The sequence below is a fragment of the Scomber scombrus genome, chromosome 22 (assembly GCF_963691925.1).
Source record: "Scomber scombrus chromosome 22, fScoSco1.1, whole genome shotgun sequence".
Classification (NCBI taxonomy): domain Eukaryota; kingdom Metazoa; phylum Chordata; class Actinopteri; order Scombriformes; family Scombridae; genus Scomber; species Scomber scombrus.
Window position 1 is genome coordinate 4594009 of NC_084991.1, and position 18936 is coordinate 4612944.

Sequence of the window (18936 nt, forward strand, 5' to 3'; positions counted from 1 at the left end):
AATACATCAAAAATGTTGCTTATTGATTATAAGTTGAAGTTTCTCAGTCAACTGATTAATCATTTTAGTTGTACTGGGTTATCTGGGATCAACAGAAGTAGTGTACTATTTAGGGCCTTAAGCTTAGTGGTATCTCGGTTAGATACATTGCTGCCAACTGTGGTCTGAGACTGCAAATTTAATGATGCAACGTTCACTCAACTTCAAATACATTCACTGAACATCACTTTTCACACAGTAACAGTATCATATGCAGAAGAAAGCACAATTTAACAAGGAAGATAAGGCATTTTTTCCGTGACTCCATTTTTATGATTACTATAAAAGGATATGATAAAATAGAAGCAGTGAATGCACCTGTGAGACTTAGGGTGAGAATTAAAGGAGGGAAAATCTATCAACCTCATCTTTGCAGTTGTGTTATAATGTTATATTAGACAAGACTATTGCAGTGCCTGTTCAAAACGTGCCTTGTTGGAATGAGCCGGTTGCTTTTCTCAAGAACCACATATGTATGTATCAATTAACAAATGTATCTAGCACTAGTTTTTCCAAGGTACCAAAGAAATTCAAACATTGAATGTAATTATTCAGTTTTGTAAAACATTTATTTCAATATTCCAGCCACTGCACATTCATTCTCATTCATTTCATTGCTTTTGTTCCAAACATCCAACATTATTCTGAGAACAGCGTGCCAAAAAAAGTTCATTTATTGTCATTGTTGTGAAAATATACAGTAACTATACAACATGTCAAATGTATTACACCTAAAATTTTCTACAAATTCACTATGTACAATATAAAAAAAATACCATGAAATTAGATTTCTTACATTACAGTGAATACTGTATGTAAACTTCAGATGGTCCGATTTACAAAGTCAAAAACAGTATCTCGTTGTTCATTATATCAGTGACAGCATGATCAGTAAAATATTCACTCTTTTTGCCTTCATTTTTCTTTAACTAGAAATAATCATCTTCTCATTCTGAAGTTAGAACTTGGTTTCTGGATCTGGTGCCTGTGGGGGAAAGAGGAGTTTTTGTTTCAGTAGGTTTCATTTTGGGAGAAGGTGGAGTTATAAAAATGCTGCTTTTACAAAATAAAATAAAATAAAATAAAGAATTATGGAACCATTAGGTTACTCTAGCATTGTATTTATATCATAGGAATGTATTTTTTGTTCTAACTGTAATAAAAGTGCTATAAATTCACTTTTAATTGCTTTAGATAACCTTTAAATCTACTAAAGGGGCACTACATAGATACTATAGCAACTATAGCAACTTCATTTAAGGGTGATTTTTGACCTTATTGTGATAATCTTCTATGATATTACTTTGATACCTAAACAAGATATACACACTATATAGACTATAAACCTTTTCAATAATGAACATTTCAGGTTGTGAATAAAGATAGACATTAGTGCATTTAATATATAATGTCAGTTGAACAATGGACTTTGTCCCAATAAGATAAACCAATATGTAAAATTAAACAATGTTTTTTCCAAAAAGCACATTAATCATGATAATGATCAAGGAAGGATATTGCTTAAGTAAAAAAAGATGAAAACTGCATAAATGAATACCTACATTTCTATCTCTGCTCCTGAGACTGCCTCCAGGGTGGTGAACTGTGACTGTTGTTATAACCTGCAGATCAACATGAATAGTTAAGCATGCTGTACAGGTTTACAGCACTAATATATATATATATATATATTTACACACACATATATGGCAGGTTATTTTTCACTAAATAAAAAAACCTTTTTCTTCTTTACCTTTTCAAAGTTGCATTTCTTTTCTGTGGACTCTGGATGGTTCTCGAGGGTGTGCAACATTGCGTCGTGCAGTGTCAGGAAGAACATGGATGGCTTAACTTCGTCATCAAAGAAGCTACAGTTATGCAGTTTCTCCAGGATATAAGCTGCAGGCAAGAAGTAGATGGTAGGTTATATCGTACAACCAGTTGTCAACAGCATCAGTTGCTCATTGTGTCATGATGATAAGCATTTTGCTTTAAGATGTACATCTATATACTTATATCTTGTTTATTTAAAGTTCTTTACAACTCACAATCACAAATATTAATATATATTCTAGACTAAGTATACAATACAAACTAAATGTATGAAAAAAGGAAGTTAAAGAGAAATATCAATTAATGAATAGTGGAAAAGGGGTAGGATTAAATAACTTTTTTTATTTTTTCCTACTCCTTTTTGGCTATGTTGGTGTTTTATAAGAGTGGGTTTACTGATTTCACTGTGTATTATACTTTTCATAAAAATTTGGTTTTTTTTTGCCTTTTTGTTTTTTACATGCTCGAAATAAACATTCAATCAGTCTATTGATGAATCAAGTATTTATGCATAAGGTGCATGTTTAAAAATGTGTATTTGTGGGCAGTAATAGATTACCAAAAGCCCACAAGCGACTTTTTGTCTGATGTGAGTGATATGAACAGGTAATGGCATTAAAATTATGCATTTGGCAATAAAATGTTTAAATCTGGAAAATACACCACAACAGTGATGGTCGAATAATTTATAGGTAAACCCAGCAGTTTGATGTTTCATACTTACGATCACATGCCACAATGTAGACCTCAACTTCAACCCGAATCAACTCTTTCAGTGCCTGCAACAAAAAACAGAGATGGCTGAAGAACAGTAGCCTCGGCAAATGAACCACTACAGTCGCTGCTGTGAATGACCGACTCACTGTTTTCAGTCCTTTCAGAGCAGAGATGTCCAGGAAGGAGACAGCGGCGAAGTCCAGGATCACCGTGTGAACGTCCACTCTGGGAACGGCGATGTTGGCCGGAAGCTCGGCGTTCCAGTCAATCCGGGTGGGCAGGTCCCTGAAGTCTGTCGGCAGGTCCAGCTCCTCCATGTTGCTCTCATCCTCTGATTCGGTGATGGGTCTACACGAGGTATTCATTAAGCCTTTCTGTAATGGCAAAATATTGTTCATTCATTTTCTCACTTATTGTCTCTTTGTTCAGCTAATTTATTAAAAGACTGCAAGAAATTTGGGAGATTTAACGATTCTCAAAAATGAATCTTATCGTGATTGATTGTGATATTGGCATGGTTGGCATTTTAACAATCCACTACAGAGGGTGGGGTGCTAAGGAGTTAATAAAACTGATGAAACATGATCAGTAATAAAAATAAGCAAATTTGCTTTGTTCCGTCTTTTGAGAACTAAACTGACCCCTACTGGTAGGTCTGCCTTTCTTTAATTGAAATATTGGTCACTTCCGATACACCCTGTAGTTCTACCTTAAAAGTAAAAATGGTAAGATTACAACAACTGTGTGTATATATTAAAAAAGTAAATATAAAAGGGTCACAGGCATGGTTTATCATCCTTAAATAATTACTTGAGATAAGTGAAGTACCTTGTACCATCTACTGAGCAAATGCCATCAAAATCCAGATGTTTATTACAAAAAGTCATTTGAAACTGGGCCAATGGCATAATAATGATAGTAATGTTTATTTATTTATTTTTAATTATGTATTTATTATTGATCATGTAGTAGACATGCCGTTCTACACTGCTGACTTGAATAGAGTTCATCATATCAAAAAAGGAAGAGATAATGCCAGCATAAAAATTGAGCAACTTACACTTTTATGGCTTTGTCAAAGTGTTTCTAGAGTACAAAAACAAAGTGTGTTGTTGTTATCACTGCACCGGGTCAAAGTCATTACTTACTGATGTCCATTGTAGATCACCTTTCTTCAGAAGTTTGCGGATCATCCTCAGTGCTTTATTTCTCTTTCTCAACACTCTCAGTGGGTTAAATCCAAGCTGTGCGACAGATGGAATCAAGTCAAAGATTAGATAGCAATCGGCCTGTTATGGAATGATAGTTTAAAGATGATTTTATTATGTTTACGGCACATTTTATGGCATTTTCCAATGAATCAGATGCTGTGTTGAAAACTAAATTAGCTTAGTTGAGGGGTTTGTATATGAATGACTATTTTTCTAAAAGGATATGACAATGCGCAGTGCACCGTGATACTTACAGCTTCCACCAGCTTGCTCCTGAAGAACTCAATGTTGGCAAAGAAGATTGGTGATGGAATCCTGAAGATTTTCACCCCTTCTGGCTCGTATATCTGGTAGAGAATCATAAACTCATTATAGTCAAATGCCAAAATCACAGAAAAGTAATAAAAAGTCTAAGTAGGATGCAACATAAAACAGAAAGAAGAGCACTGGAATGAGTCTTATCACCTCTTTGGTTCACATAAGAGCACTAAAAAGATAGCTTTGCTTTATCTGCACATCTAAAAACCTATTTCAGTATTGATGGAATTGGAAAACCTTTGAGGAGCTCAGAGCTCCACTTAATCCCAGTGTTGGAATCATTGGTCAAAAATACAGTTAATGTTGCAACATAAGTTTCAAAAAGACACCTGCACATTCAAGCCCACTTACACTGATGAAATCCTTTCTGTCTTTGTAGATATCAGTTCCCTTGATGTTGGCTAGCACACTGCAGCGAGGGCTGAGAAAAAAGAAATAAAAACTTTATCAACCATTGTTGGAGCTCTGGGAGGCTGTGTTTAGGCACTGTGGTGCTTTGAGGTAAATGCAACATATTCACATTGACGATGCTGACATGCTGATGTTTAGCAGATACAATGCTGATCATATTTACCATCTTATTTTAAAAAATGTCATGGTAATCGACCCAAAAGTTGTTAAGATTTTTCAGTCTGGACCAAAGTAGTGGGCCACCTGATAGACTAACATTGTCAGCCCTAGAACCCCATAGCTAGTACAGCTAAAAATTGGAACATTAAGGACTTACACATTCAACAAACCATTCATACTCTCAATTTATAATGGCTGGTGAGATTTACAAAATTTACAAATTACAAGCTATGACATAAAGAAATGTAATTATCATATTTTGCTTGGTGAGTCACTAGTAAGATACTCACAATTGAGTCCTGAGGACGACACTGAGTAGTTCCACACCAAGACCTGCAGCCAGTCCGAGATCCAGTCCCAGTAAGATGGAAGCAAAACAGGTACTTAACCACACCACCTGTGCATGGATGAAGGTAAAAAACACAAGAGTTAAAAAACAATGACAATTATTGTCTTTCAAGTATTCAGAGATTCCTGGCTTTTAAACATTTTTTTTAAATAAAATCCAGGCTTACACAGTCTGGTTTGTCCCTCCTCCACAGGTAGGGGACGTCTCTGAATTGCATCAGCATGCCCTTCAGGTTGACGATGACCACAGCTCCCAGCACAGACTGTTAAAACAATGGGTCAAAGGTCAGCTGTGATCAGTTAAGAAAAAAACCCTGTACATCAGAATCTAGAGATTGAGTCTGTTTACCTTCGGGAGGGGCTCCAGAAGGAATCCAATTGCCAAGGTGACTATCATCACAATGATGGCTGACAGTAAACCAGCTATCTGAAAAAGGCATATGAGGCACAGTATGTTATACTGCAGAGATGAGGAAGATTGCCTTGAAACCAATGCAAGTTCAGGTCTCCAAACTTGGCTCAAACTCAAACTGGATCTTTCTTAGATTCAACCAGAATTACACTTTTTGGGGAAGGGTTCAATATTTTAGTTTACCTGAGTCTTGCCCCCTGTACTCTCCTGTACTGCACTCCTGGAAAGAGCTGTACTGGCTGCAAAGGACTTGAAGGAGGCTCCAAAGATGTTACTGACTCCAAAAGCGATCAGCTCCTAGAGGCACATCAGAGACATGACACGCCTTATCATCAAAAACCCCCCTCAGGCTTTTATCTTAATGTTGTAAATGTCACAGTGTTATCCTGTACCTGGTTTCCATCTATTGTGTAATCGTGTTTCACAGAATAGACCTTTGCCACAGAGAAAGCCACAGCAAAACCCACTATGGCCATTGGAAAGGCTTCGACTACTGTGTCCTGGAAGATGTGCAGGTTCGGGGCCACAGGAGACTCGTACCTAAAAATGAGCATTGTCCGTTAATTGAAATATTTCTCTAATGTGTAACACTGCTAATTCAATCTGAAACTACCTCAGATGACATTTTTTTATTGTAGTTATGGCTGATAACGGACGGAACAGGGTGACATGGCTTTCATATTATCTATATTTATACATCACAGATTAAGTTATTCTGTTCTTTAATGACTTTTTCCACAACTGATTAATACTGATGGGTGTAGACTTACAGATATGCTAGCATAATGCACTTTTTGACCGTGAGTGACATGACCCATTAATTACTGTGTTCTAACAAATAGTGAGGGTGCCTTATCGACACCAGCAAATGATACAGCTGTCATTCAGGCATCATTTTTGTAAGATATTCATTCATTTTGTATTTCAAATGAAAGTCTTACAAATCTGGGAAGCTTAGGATAACACAAATTAAACTTATATTAAAAGATTTTTTTGCTACTCTGTGGCAGCGAAAACAAGCAACACTGACATATCACCATCTTTTAAGTCAAACTTATCAGCAAACAATTGCCTATTAACACATCCAGCAGATAACAAACACCATTAGTGTTCGTTCATTCATATCTGGCATTCATATCAATAGCTGATAAATGTAGAATGTTCACTAGCTAATCACTAGTCTTGTTGTGATGAGCAAGTAGCATTAAGCGGTTTATGTTTCTTGCTGAAAAAAAAGCAGATGAAAGCATTGACACCGGAGCAAAACACTAAAAGGCCCTTAAAAGCGAAACAATGAGCTGAAAGACACAGTCTTAGCAATAATTCCATATGGGTTAAACTTTTTTACTCATCTTACCCTTTGTTATAATTTTAAAAAAAGATTGTCGCAACTAGAAATGTTCTTAAAGGGTCTTTAGCTTTCTATACAATCAGTCACTTTCAAAGGGAGAGCACAATAGAAGATCAATGACAAGAATAGAAACATGGGGATGTGCAGAGCCTCTGCTAGCGTGGGTAGATAAGATCAGTGGATTGTGAAAATACATGTGGTATTAGACTGGGATTTGTCTGGTATTAGTCTGGTTGTCTAGTGCGAACTAAGCTTCAGAGTTTAAATATCACTTTAAATATTGAGACCCAAATAACATCAAACATTTCTTTGCTTTCGTTATTCTGTAAAGTATCTTACCCCTTTGGAATATAGCCAACCACATCAATGCCATACTTTGTCTTGAAGTCAAATGCATAAGAAACTCCACATGCAATGACAGTCTGAGGAGGAAATGACACGTCACTAAATGACAGCTGAACAATATACTTAGTTTCATGATGAGAGATATTTATTAACTTATGATTTAGAGTTCCTTGAACTGATGTGAATGTTTTCTTTTAAGTGCCTTAAATGATACCATAAATTAGATTAATGATTGAATGATACTCTAATCTAGTACAGACCTAAACAGTTGTAATCAAAATAGTGTTATCATCACTACTGTTTATATGACTAACAAGCCTTCACTGCCTCAGGCTATGGAAACATTTATAAGGATCGTGTTGCACAATCTTGCTCACCATTATAACTTCTATGGGTATGGGCACAGGCAGCTTGGATTTAAATCTGTCATTTAGCTCCTTCACGATGAACACCACCACCATGATCACCAAGGAGATCACCACATCACAGACGTTGGTGGAGGTTATCTTGTTAAAGATGATCTCCAGGGTCTGTAAAAGAAAAGAAAAATCTCGTTGAACCTTTGTCTAAGAGGTAGATGATCCACTTCTCTGAATATGATCATCAACAGCCAGAAAGCTTTAACATTTTTTCACTTACATATATGATAGCGAGTGGTCCACTGATGCCCGGAACAGTCAACCCCAGCACGAACTTCAGCTGTGATACCAGGATGTGGATGGCAGCAGCTGTGGTGAAGCCGGACACCAGGGTGTCCGACAGGTACATGACGACAAAGCCCACCTGCAGGAGACCCATCGCCAACTGGAAAAAACAGAGATGCCATGTTGATGATGAGGAAGTATAGGAACATAAAGTTTTTTCTATTACATCTGAATCTAGAGGGGATTCACACCCAGATACACTAAAGGTGCAGGGATAGGGCATACAAACTCTGCTCATATCTGTATCACTCTCTGAATCAGTGCATCCTGGCTTCTAATGCACCGAATACATCAAACTGTTGCAATGCTCTGTGACATGGCCAGTGTGTGTCCCATTTAGGGTAACAAAAGACCAAAGGGAAGCACAAGTTAGTCACTGTGCAACTCTGTCTCCTAGAAATTACATTCATATGCTCCTTAACAGCAACGGCAAGTATGTTTAGATGGGAATATAATGCTACCAAAATTCTGTTTTCTTTCAACATAATGGGAATCATTCATTCCTTTTCTAGTCAAGAGTTAGATAAAATTCATATCCGCCTGTTAAATATGAAGCTGAAATTAGGAGATGGTTAGCTTAACATAAACCCAGTGAGCATGGGGAAACAGCTAGCCTAAAAAAACTAGCTTAGCTCTGTCTGAAGGTCTTTTAGCACCTGTAAAGCTCACTAATTAGCATTTTTGATATAGTTTGTTTTATCTGTACAAAACCCTAAGCGTTAAAACAACGGTTTGTGTTACTTGTCGGACTATTTTTTGAGACGTCACGTGTTAGGTGTATTTTGTTACATTTAGCCAGTGCTAGGTTGGCCCCTAACTTGCTCCCATTCTTTATATTAAACTAATCTTCTCCTGGCTCTAGCTTCATATTTTCTGCACATATAGTACCAGTCAAAAGTTTGGACACACTTTACCATTCACATCACTGATAAAGTGTGTCCAAACTTTTGACTGGTACTGTACGTGATCTTCTCATCTATCTCTTCGCAAAAAGTGATTTTCCCAAAGTGTATTTCTCAAAAAATCGAACTATTTCTTTAAGCAGATTGAATCAAGTACCTCAAATATTAGCAAAGGCTCACTGTTATTGCACCTTTAATCTTATTAGTTTTTTCATTAAAAGGTGGACTTCAAATGAGGGTTCCTTAAGGACACCTCAGCAAGGCAGCTGTGTTATGTCACAGGACTGAGATATTGTGTCTCACTGTTGCACGAGTGTCTAAACCCACCGTATCACTCTGACATTTCACCTCATTAATTACAGTTTATATTGCTTTGTTGACAAGATAAACAGCTGTTGAAGGGAGTGCGGTGGGTGCGTTTAACCTGCATGATCCCGGCGAGGAAGGTCACAGAGGACGCCACCAACACTCTTTGCTCGTCTCTCGTCAGGCCTTCAAACCCTGTGATGTTGGCGGGCGGACCCTCGTCTGGGACAAGTCTGGTCACCACCGAGCCAATCATCAGACACAAGACTGGGAACGGACCTGCAGAGAGAGAGAAAATGGGGACATTGAATAAGACAACACACTTACTACTAATGAATAATCTCACCACAAACACACCTACATAAACTGGTCTTACCAACTGAGATGTGTCTGGAGGTGCCAAGAAAAAAGTAGGTGACGACAGGGAAGAAGGCTGAGAAGAGTCCATACCAGGGTGGCAGAGAGGCCAACAGACAGTAGGCCAGACCTGGAACACACACACACACACACAAACACACACACACACACACACACACACACACACACACACATACGCACACACGCACACATTTACAACAAAAGAATTCATGATTTGTTATTTCTTTAGTAATACCACATTTTGTAAATATAAATAAAACACCTATTCTGAACATTAACTATTACCACTGCCACCATAAATGTCAAATAAAATGAACCTGAATTAAATTCCCAATGAGAACTATAAAAAACAAACTGTAATGTAATGGAACATTTAATATTGATCAAAAGACAGCCGAATTATTACTGAACAGTTTAGACAAAGAAACAGGTTGACTATGAGGTTATCATATATTATCAGATTAGACACAACTGTTAACTGTTAGTCATTAAACAGTGGCATTAAGAAGAGGAAACAAGTGAAAGCAAAACTACATCAGCTGTAAACAAAATAACCAAGCAACAATTTTATATTAATAGCACCCTTTTTTTCCAATACGAGTCAACACATCAACACAAATGAATAATGGAGGATATTTAATCATAAACAGGATACATCTTCTCTGTTAAGAATGTTGGCAGTACCGTGTGACTGGAGATTCATTTATTTAATTTACTCCCTTTACTGACTCATGCCCTGTGAATTAGGCTACAGATAACTCTGAAAGTTTTATCTTCATTTCAAGGCCAGATAAAATATTTGTACACGGCAAATTAGTGTCAAATGCATCAAGACTCTGAAGTTTTAGTAAAAACAGGTCATTTGTCTTATTTTCTACCAATTTGGAATAACTGCTTTCACTGAAATTGCATTCCATGTCTACGCTAACTCTACTGTTGGTCTGTGGAGGGCTGCAGTCAGGTCTATATGACACACAGAAGTTGCCAACAGCTTGTTTTCACCAACCAGAGATGTAGGAATTTCACCTGTTATCCTCCACAATTCTACTACGAGTTGCCAGTGCAGCGCAGAGAATGACCAAGTTGTCAAAGACTTGCATTTTATGCGGTTTAGAGTGTGATTTAAAGTAGTAGGTTAATCATTCATTCGTTATTTACCTTGCAGGACAGCTACAAGTCCAGTGCTGACACCCGACACAATGTCACTGAGCAGCCACTCCTTGAATCGATAGATTTTCATCCAGCCGATGATCGGCAGGAGAGACAGAGCTGCGTTCTTGGCTCGTTTGGCATCACATCTACAATGAGAAACAAATATAGGAATATGAGTCATACATGTTAAATAGCAAAAAAACAAAGTTGTAGATGGATGATATTCACTAGAAAAAGATCTTGACAGTGGAAATGAGAATAAAATACTATAAAAGTATAAAAAGCTGATTTACAAAGACAGGTGATCCTTAGGAAACACACATACGAGGCTGTATATTGTTGGATTTGGAGGCAGGAATGTAAGAAGTAACTGGGTTCAAATAAACCATTCAGCACTCAGTTTATATCACTTAGCAATAGAGAACAGGGTAAAATGAGACACTTTTTCACTTTTCTGCAACTAAGACAAATTATGTATAAATTATGTGTATGTATTTAAAATGGTAAACATTAATAGACAACTCACAGGCAGTGAATTAATACTTACATAGTGTGGTACATTTAAAAAAAAAAAGTTGTATAAAAGACTGAACCTTGTGCATTGAGTCAGAGGGTTAATTTTTATATCAAAGAACGTATGTTGCAGTTTGCTGGAGTTTTTACGTCTTTGCATTTGTGTTCCTGGACAATTGAGTCCTTTGGCTCTCATCTTGAGGTTTGCTAAGCAGCAGCGAACTACAAAACTTGTTCTTGATCAACATAATTTTACCTCAAACTCAACTATAAAAACTTTGCCAAAATGTAAAAAAATGTAGGTTATTATATTTAAACTTGCAGACTTTGGTTTTATTCAAAATTGTATTAATTGCTATGAATAAATGTTATTTCATTAAGTTGAAAAAATTGTTCACTTCTCTTTAAGTTCATCATCTCACCATCCATAAGGGACAGATTTTAAGGGTTAATTATGCATTGATCACAAGTCAAAAGCCAAAAAAAGAAACTAAAAACCAAAAGCATTCCTTACGTGAAGTACTGCTTGACGTGGTCCAGCATGGTCTTATGGTGCCTGTAGACCTTCTCATGCTCCTCGGTGAAGGACTCCTCCGAGTACAGCGGCCTGGCCACCACATACTGCTTAGCTCCCGGTCGCATCATCTCGCCTCTGCTGCCTGGAGGACTGCTGCTTCCTCTCTATGTGTCTCTGAGGTCCATTAATCACATTAGGTTAGGAAGAAGGTCCTGTCTTGTCTTTGAACATCACTTATCAAAGAACATTAACGACAAACAACAAAGGTCCAGACCCCCCCAAATAGAGGCAGAGCACCGCTGCACGCCACGCACTGCCCTAAAGGGGGGGGGGGGATTTGTCAGGCTCTATATGAGCTCTAGAACCAGATTCACACCAGAGAGGCTTGTTTTGAATTTTAGCACTGAAATGTCTCAGCTCCCTGACTTTTCTAACTTTCTTTTCCTCAAGATCTGAATCATTCCCGAAAATTCTATTTCTTTATCTAGAGCCGTCAACAGCTTTTGAGTTAAGGCTACTTATAAAAATCCTCCGATGTACAAAAAAATCACCCTAAAAAGCTTTAGAAAATAAACTTGTTTTCCAGTAAACTTTCATATCCTGGTGTAATATACAGCAGCTTATACCACATACCTGACAGTGTCCTAATCTGTCTTAAATCCAAGGTTTCCAGTCTCCCTTCTGCCTCCTCCAGCTCTTGGAGTACAACTGGGACCTCTGACAGTTTTGCCATCAATAAATGCCACCTCTGCCACTTATCACGACTGTAATTATTAACAGCAATTATGATGGAGTCCCTGTTTCGCACAACTGCTGAACGCCTGCCTTATCCTTGACCATTGTTCTTTACTGATATCTGCAAGCCGCAACTTTCTGTAGAAGCTTTCCGCCCCCGGAGAGCATTTGGAAGTTATTGTACCAATGGGCAGGATAGGGAGGATGTGGACGGGGACAGACAGGACAGGACAGGACAGGTTATTGTTATGAAGTGGAAATCAAGTAGCTTTTCAGGAGAGGAAACCCTGGCAAAGGTCGGCTGCAGCACTCAAGAATAAAAATAGTCTAAAGGAAACGCAGGTTGTTGAATGAAAAGTCCCAAATTTATTTATCCAGCATGTGATAAGACACACTGATACTATGATAATCAGACCCCAAGCATGGCCAGTTAAACACATTGCAAGATAACATTTATGAGTCATCTTAAATCTAACTTTTTGTTTTTCCCCCAACAAAGTGGACAAAAGAGAGAGTAAACTTTCTTCAAATTTAGAGCTGAGATACTCAAACTGATGAAGAGCAGAAACTGTAGGACTGTGAGGTGTGTGTGTGTGTGTGTTTGTGCTGGTGGTGGTGGTGGTGGTGGTGGTGGGGTCGTTCACTGGTTTCAGTCCACTGAGTTGGAATGCAAACATTACGGGAAAATGTGAGAATGACCTTACCGAATTGTCTGCTCAGAATTAAGTGGAAGTAGTGCCTGCCTCCACTGTTCAAGCAGTCATACCTGGTTCATGGGAAATGTGTGTGCGTGTGTGCATGTTTGTGTGTGTGTGTGTGTATGTGAGAGAGAGAGACAGAATCTAAACGCATGAATAATAATAATAGTAATAACTTCATTTATATAGCACCTTTCATGCATAAAATGCAGCTCAAAGTGCTTTATATTTACAGCAATAAAACAAGTAAAGCAAGTTAAAATAAATAGCATAGGTTAAAAAAAACAAACCCAAAACAAACATTACAACTAATAAAAGATAAAAAGTTAAAATAGATTTAAAAGATGAAACTAAGTGAAATAAGTCTAAAATACATGATAAAACACAGATAAACTAAAAGCTTTGTGGTAGTTATGTTTATGCTCTTTAAAAAAAATGTCCACAGAGGTTCCCCATTTGATGTACATGATGGGTAAGGTGTTCCATAGTTTTGGTGCGTAAATCATGTCCGAATATAAAATTACACCAAGACTATATACATTAGATTTGGTGTGATGAGCCGTGCTCCTGAGATTACTAAAAAAGTTTCTTTTGGATTTAGTTCCCCATAAAAGTATTTATCCTCAATTGTCGCTCATTCACCGGTTTATTGAGACTAGCCAGGCGGTCATGGAGTGAACGTTGTCAGGGTTTGTTGGCTCAGTTGAGATATATAATTGGGTATCGTCGGGGTAGATGCGAATATTGACCGATGATGCATATGTGAGTATAAATGTGTTCTTGGTATAATTGCTGTATGTTCAGTGTACCAGTAACTCCAGCTGAAGTCTGCAGCTCATACATTCACCTCACATGCCACTTCATTAGGTACAGTACACCTGTGTAATCTAATGCAGTGCAATACAACAGCTTTGCCATAAATTCTAAATTCATAAAGCTTATATAGTTATATATAATATAAGTTGATATTGGCATAAAGGTGATAGTTCTACTTTATGTTTATTATTGAGGTTGTAGAGGGTGCAAGTGCATGATATTGAATGCTGTTCCCAATATTTTGCCCATTCTATTAACATACATGAGGCAGGCATAATATTAGGAACTCCAAATATTGTAACCCAGTACAGTTTGTAATAAACAATAATAAACCAGCGTAATCTGGCTGGGTGGCTGAGGTCATGTATGTGGTTTGGGCCAGCATTTGTTCTTTCACACCGTGCTCTGTAATAAATGAGAGCATAATAATTGGTATCTGATAAATGCTTGAACGGTGATCTTCAGTCGATGGCACCAAGGTCAGCCTTCTTTTTCCACTTGGTATGCAATTACTTCCAATGATAAAAAAAAAGAAGAAAAAAGAAGAAGAATGTGTGAATGTTGCATTAGTGTATGAAACGTTTAGAGATTTTTAGATTTAGATTTTTAGAATTTCCAATACGCAAAAAGTAAACATCCACACAAGAGAAGCCCATACATTTGTTATCTGTCTTTTTTTATTACAGCAATCTGTTGTCTGGAATAGACTAGATTTGTGTTTATGGACGGTATGTTGTGTCAGTGCATGATGTCAAGTGATTTTCATGCAATGCCACGTACACTATGAGCATAGGTCTACCTGCAAATGTCAGCCAGTCCAACTCTCTTTGTTACAACTTCAAACTGGAAAGAAACAATGACAGGAAAATAATTAAAGCATTGCCTGTTTGTTAGTTTTTTCTCTCCCAAGACAACTTCAAAAGAAAACGGCAAATTCCACATATAAAAAAAAAATAAAAAATTGCAACTGCAGCATACAGATTGTCCTGAACTGTTCTGCTGGTATGAACAGGATGTGGTGAGACACAGATAGAGGGGATGTGAAGGCGGGGGCAAAGTAGTTTGTAGTAATCTGCCTGGTGTTGCAACATTGTCTCTGATCAGATGGTCATGACTGTCCTATTTTCTTGAGAAAAAAAAGGAAAGTTTACAGTTTCAATCTAAGGACAGAAGGGTGCAACACCTTCATCATGTTGCAAAGGGAGAAAGAGATTGGCAACTGTAGAGTGTAGTGTAAAGTGGCATTTAGGGATTGTAGTCCAACTTGGATGTTTAAAAAAAGAAAGAAAGAAAGACCACAAATCTGCTAATGACGATTAATACAATCAATATATGTGGTATAAAAATTATACATGAGTTTATTAGTCAAAAAAGTAACCATAGCCACCCCATGATTCACAGCAGTGTTGCATTATGTATTTGTTTTCATTGGGAATATCTTGGATTAATTTGGACTGTGCATTGTTCATTGAGTCATTGTGAAACTTTTGGGGGACTGGGGCCTAACACTCGTAAATGTGAGGTTTGAGTTCTATGAAAAGCTTTCTGCAACCTCATGAAAACCGCATTGAAAATGTGAATGTTTGAGAATGTTTCACCTTTTTAAAAAACTTTATTGGTGCTTTTTTGCTTTGTGGTGCTAGTTTTGTTAGAGTAATGAGTCACTGTAATAGAGCTCTTATAGTAGACAACCCAACGTAGTTAAACCGGTAATAACAGTTAGATTTGTTTGGCTTAGGGACACAACACTGTGCTTTTAAGTTGATAAGACATTTCCTCAGAAAGTCGCCTATTACACATCCAGCATGGACCAACATTACGAGTCATGTATATCTGTCCTTTTGATGAATGTAAGTCAAATATTCACACTTGTTTTTACTCTTACCTGCTAAATGTTCGTTATGTCCTTCAACTACTATAGTTGCTAACTTTGCCTGCCTGCTGTTTAGGTGCTGAGCAGGTTGCTTGTTGCAGCCAATAAACAACACTATGAGAGCGATGAGAGCGATGAGAGTGAACCAAAACAGAAAAGTTGTGTGCGACAAACCCCCCCCCAAAACAACAAGCTGAAAGATGCTAAAATACTCAGAGAACTCTGGTGATAATTCTCTGTAGTTTCATCTCTACAAGCAACCCCTTTCACATTAGAGATCATCATCTGATCCATTGTTATACAAATATTAATTGTAGCAGCTTTAAAGGAGTAAGACAAAAAGAAGGGAGTGCCGTGCCAGTGACATGATAGATAACAAGACAGATAACAAGACAGATAACAAGACAGATAAAAACCATGTTTCAAAATTGCATTTTGTGTGACTACATAAATAAACACATACACGTGCATTAAATCGCCTGCTGTAGTTTTTAAGAACAAATTGATTCAGTTTTTGGGATGATGTGTCAGTTTGGAATTCTTCAGTTTTACCACAACAGGCAAAACATTAAGAACACGTTTGAATTTCAAAGGATTTGTTCTCTTAAAATTGGCAGTTTTGGATTGTTGCCACATTGTATCTGATACAGTAGGTGGCAATAAGAACAATAGAGAAGATAGAGATTATGTGGAATTATGATTATGTACACTAAAAAATGTAATCCCTTTTGATACACATCAGTTTTAACTCTGTATTGCCCAATACTTTGCCGTTATCTTATCTGAACGACCCAATCAGATAGGAAGCTCACATGCACAAGATAGTTTTACTTCTACTGATAGAAAAAGTTGAGAGAGACCCAGCAGAGAAATTTAGAGAGTTGGAACCTCTATCGACACCTTTTGAAACCACCAATGTTAGTAATCCAACGTATAATTAACCGATTTTTACTATCTATCAAAACAAATGTTCGTTCAAGTCTCCAATAAAAGGCTTGTGTACACTGGACACGCTCAGCAACTGAGGCTCGACACATGAAAGGTACCTTTATGGCACAGACTTTACACCCATCATATAGGCAATAAACAGCAACAACCACCAGTGTAGATAATACCAGAAGACAACAGAACTATTCACTGATGTCAGATCTGACATTCTGCTAACAAAGATAACAGATGCAATCACAGATTAACAGATTAACACCAGAATTTTGGCTCAAGACTTCCAATTCTGGAGAATCGTACTGCAATTTCTCAGTAGATAAAATTGAAATGAGTAATTCATTATGTTTTCAAGATAATTCTGAGTCAGCGTTTGTCATTCGTTGTCGCACGAGGAAGCAGACAAAGTGTAAATAGGGAACAGTTAGAATGATGTCACTTACTGATGCAGGAATGTCAGTCAGCTCATGATCATGACTCCATGTGTCTTTAAAGTGGTTATTAAAGTCTAATGTCTCTCCTCTCCTAGTCTTTATAGCCTTACAGACACACTGGAAACTGCAAAAGTGTTTACACCAAAATGAACATTCACCAAAGTATTGCAAAATGCTGTGGTGTACAGTCAACGCGTGTTTTCTTAGGGTCGGTTTGTGTGGACGAAAGCCGGGTATGCGAGCGTGTTTGCTTCTGTGACTAATGCTAGCAAACGTGCGGTGTTCTTGTACAGTGGCTGTAGCAAGCATGTTTGAGGACAGAGTAAACATTGTTCTTCTATTAGTGGAACAATGTTGACAGTTAGATCTTCAGAGATTTTCCAACCAGGAATGAATGCAAGTGAGGGGGTACAAAGTTTAGAGGTGGGCAAAGAAAAATCAATAGTAATAGCTAACAACAACTCTTTACTGACCCAAGTTTATCATTGAAAGCTCATGTTGTGGAGACAAAGTAGGAAACAACTTGAATGTGAATGTTTAATCCAGTGACATAGTCCCAAAAAAAGCCAAGAACACCGAATAAAAATAAATAATACATGCTTCTGTTAGAAATAAAAGTCAAAATCCTTGCTCAATGCAGTACATGGAGGCTTTTTTTGTCTTTACATCCTGAATCTACATGCACAATACCAGGACCCTGAAACTGAAGCAGTTAAATGGAATTCAGCCATCCTTGATGTCACAAAAAATGTGTAAATAAAAAAGTTTATCATCTTCAAATGGCTTTGGTGGCTTTTAATTACACACTGTATATACTAGATGCAGCTTTACAGCAGTTACTGAGTTGTGATAGATGCATTCTAAAAAGTCTCAAGAGAGTCACAAAGGTGTTTCAAAGCCATTCCACAGTTTACAGTGTGCATGTTTAATGTCTGGCAACAACACAGATGAGTCAGTTCCTTTTAGTAGCCTGCACAATATATGACTGACAGTTCAGTCTTTGAGACACTAGTATGAACCTTCCCCATACCTGATGAATTCACTGCTGTTGGAGAAACAGGAGAAACATTCATTCATTCATTTATTCATTCATTCATTCATTCATTCATTCATTCATTCATTCATTCATTCATTCATTCTTTCAAACTTTATTTAGATTAAGAAATATATTATAAAAATATATTATAATTTATATTTACAATAGATCTAAGCAAAAACACTAACTACATATCCTAGGTGCCAACAAAAGACAAATAAGATACTTATATAAAAATATTGATGAATAAAAAATTAAAAGTCATAAAAAATCTAATTAGTAAAAATACTAACATATTTAAAACTTTATGAATTAATAAAGTTATAAAAAATTACAGCTAATTGGCTTTTATCCTTGGCCTAAGGATAAAAATAAGGTAAGTTTTAGAATGTTCTGTATATTATTACACGTTGCAGGTGTACAGTGCGTTAAACTGGATTTTCCAAGGTCAGTAAAAACAGCCAGCACCTGTAGCACAGCGTGCCTGATGAGGGCCTGTCTTAAAAGACAACAACAGAGTAATGTAAGGAGCTGGAAAAAGAACAGTAAGGGCCTTATAAATTAATAAAAAACGGTGCTTATCACACCTGACAGAGAGAGAGAGGGCCACCTAACCTTAACATACAGCTCAATGTTAAGTATTATAATTATCACTGGTAATAAATCTTGGTGCAGAGTGATAAACTGTGTCCAAGGTGTTCAAAGTTGCAGCTGAAGCATGCATATATATAAAATGTAACCATAAATCAATACTGATAGAAAGGTTGCCTCAATAAGCACCCTTCT

General features: G+C 37.2%; 1 protein-coding gene across 3 annotated transcripts; it reads right to left on the reverse strand.

Moving 5' to 3' along the window:
• Positions 1-695: 695 nt before the first annotated feature.
• Positions 696-17377, reverse strand: LOC134004394 (chloride anion exchanger-like). 3 transcript variants are annotated; one of them, XM_062443644.1, is made up of 22 exons: positions 17124-17377; positions 14665-14708; positions 11614-14377; positions 10593-10732; positions 9433-9543; positions 9175-9335; positions 7784-7948; positions 7522-7674; positions 7139-7221; positions 5841-5988; positions 5632-5745; positions 5386-5463; positions 5204-5299; positions 4979-5085; positions 4470-4539; positions 4055-4147; positions 3738-3833; positions 2736-2963; positions 2597-2651; positions 1793-1938; positions 1602-1661; positions 696-1024 (listed from the first exon to the last, which is right to left on the reverse strand). In XM_062443644.1, exons 3-22 carry the CDS (start codon positions 11742-11744, stop codon positions 998-1000), a joined length of 2262 nt encoding a protein of 753 aa, XP_062299628.1. In that variant the 5' UTR covers positions 11745-14377; positions 14665-14708; positions 17124-17377; the 3' UTR covers positions 696-997. The 3 variants fall into 3 exon arrangements, with proteins under 3 accessions (XP_062299628.1, XP_062299629.1, XP_062299627.1); XM_062443645.1 differs by lacking the exon at positions 14665-14708 and having other exon boundaries at positions 11614-11790; XM_062443643.1 differs by having other exon boundaries at positions 11614-17377.
• Between the last annotated feature and the right edge of the window lie 1559 nt (positions 17378-18936).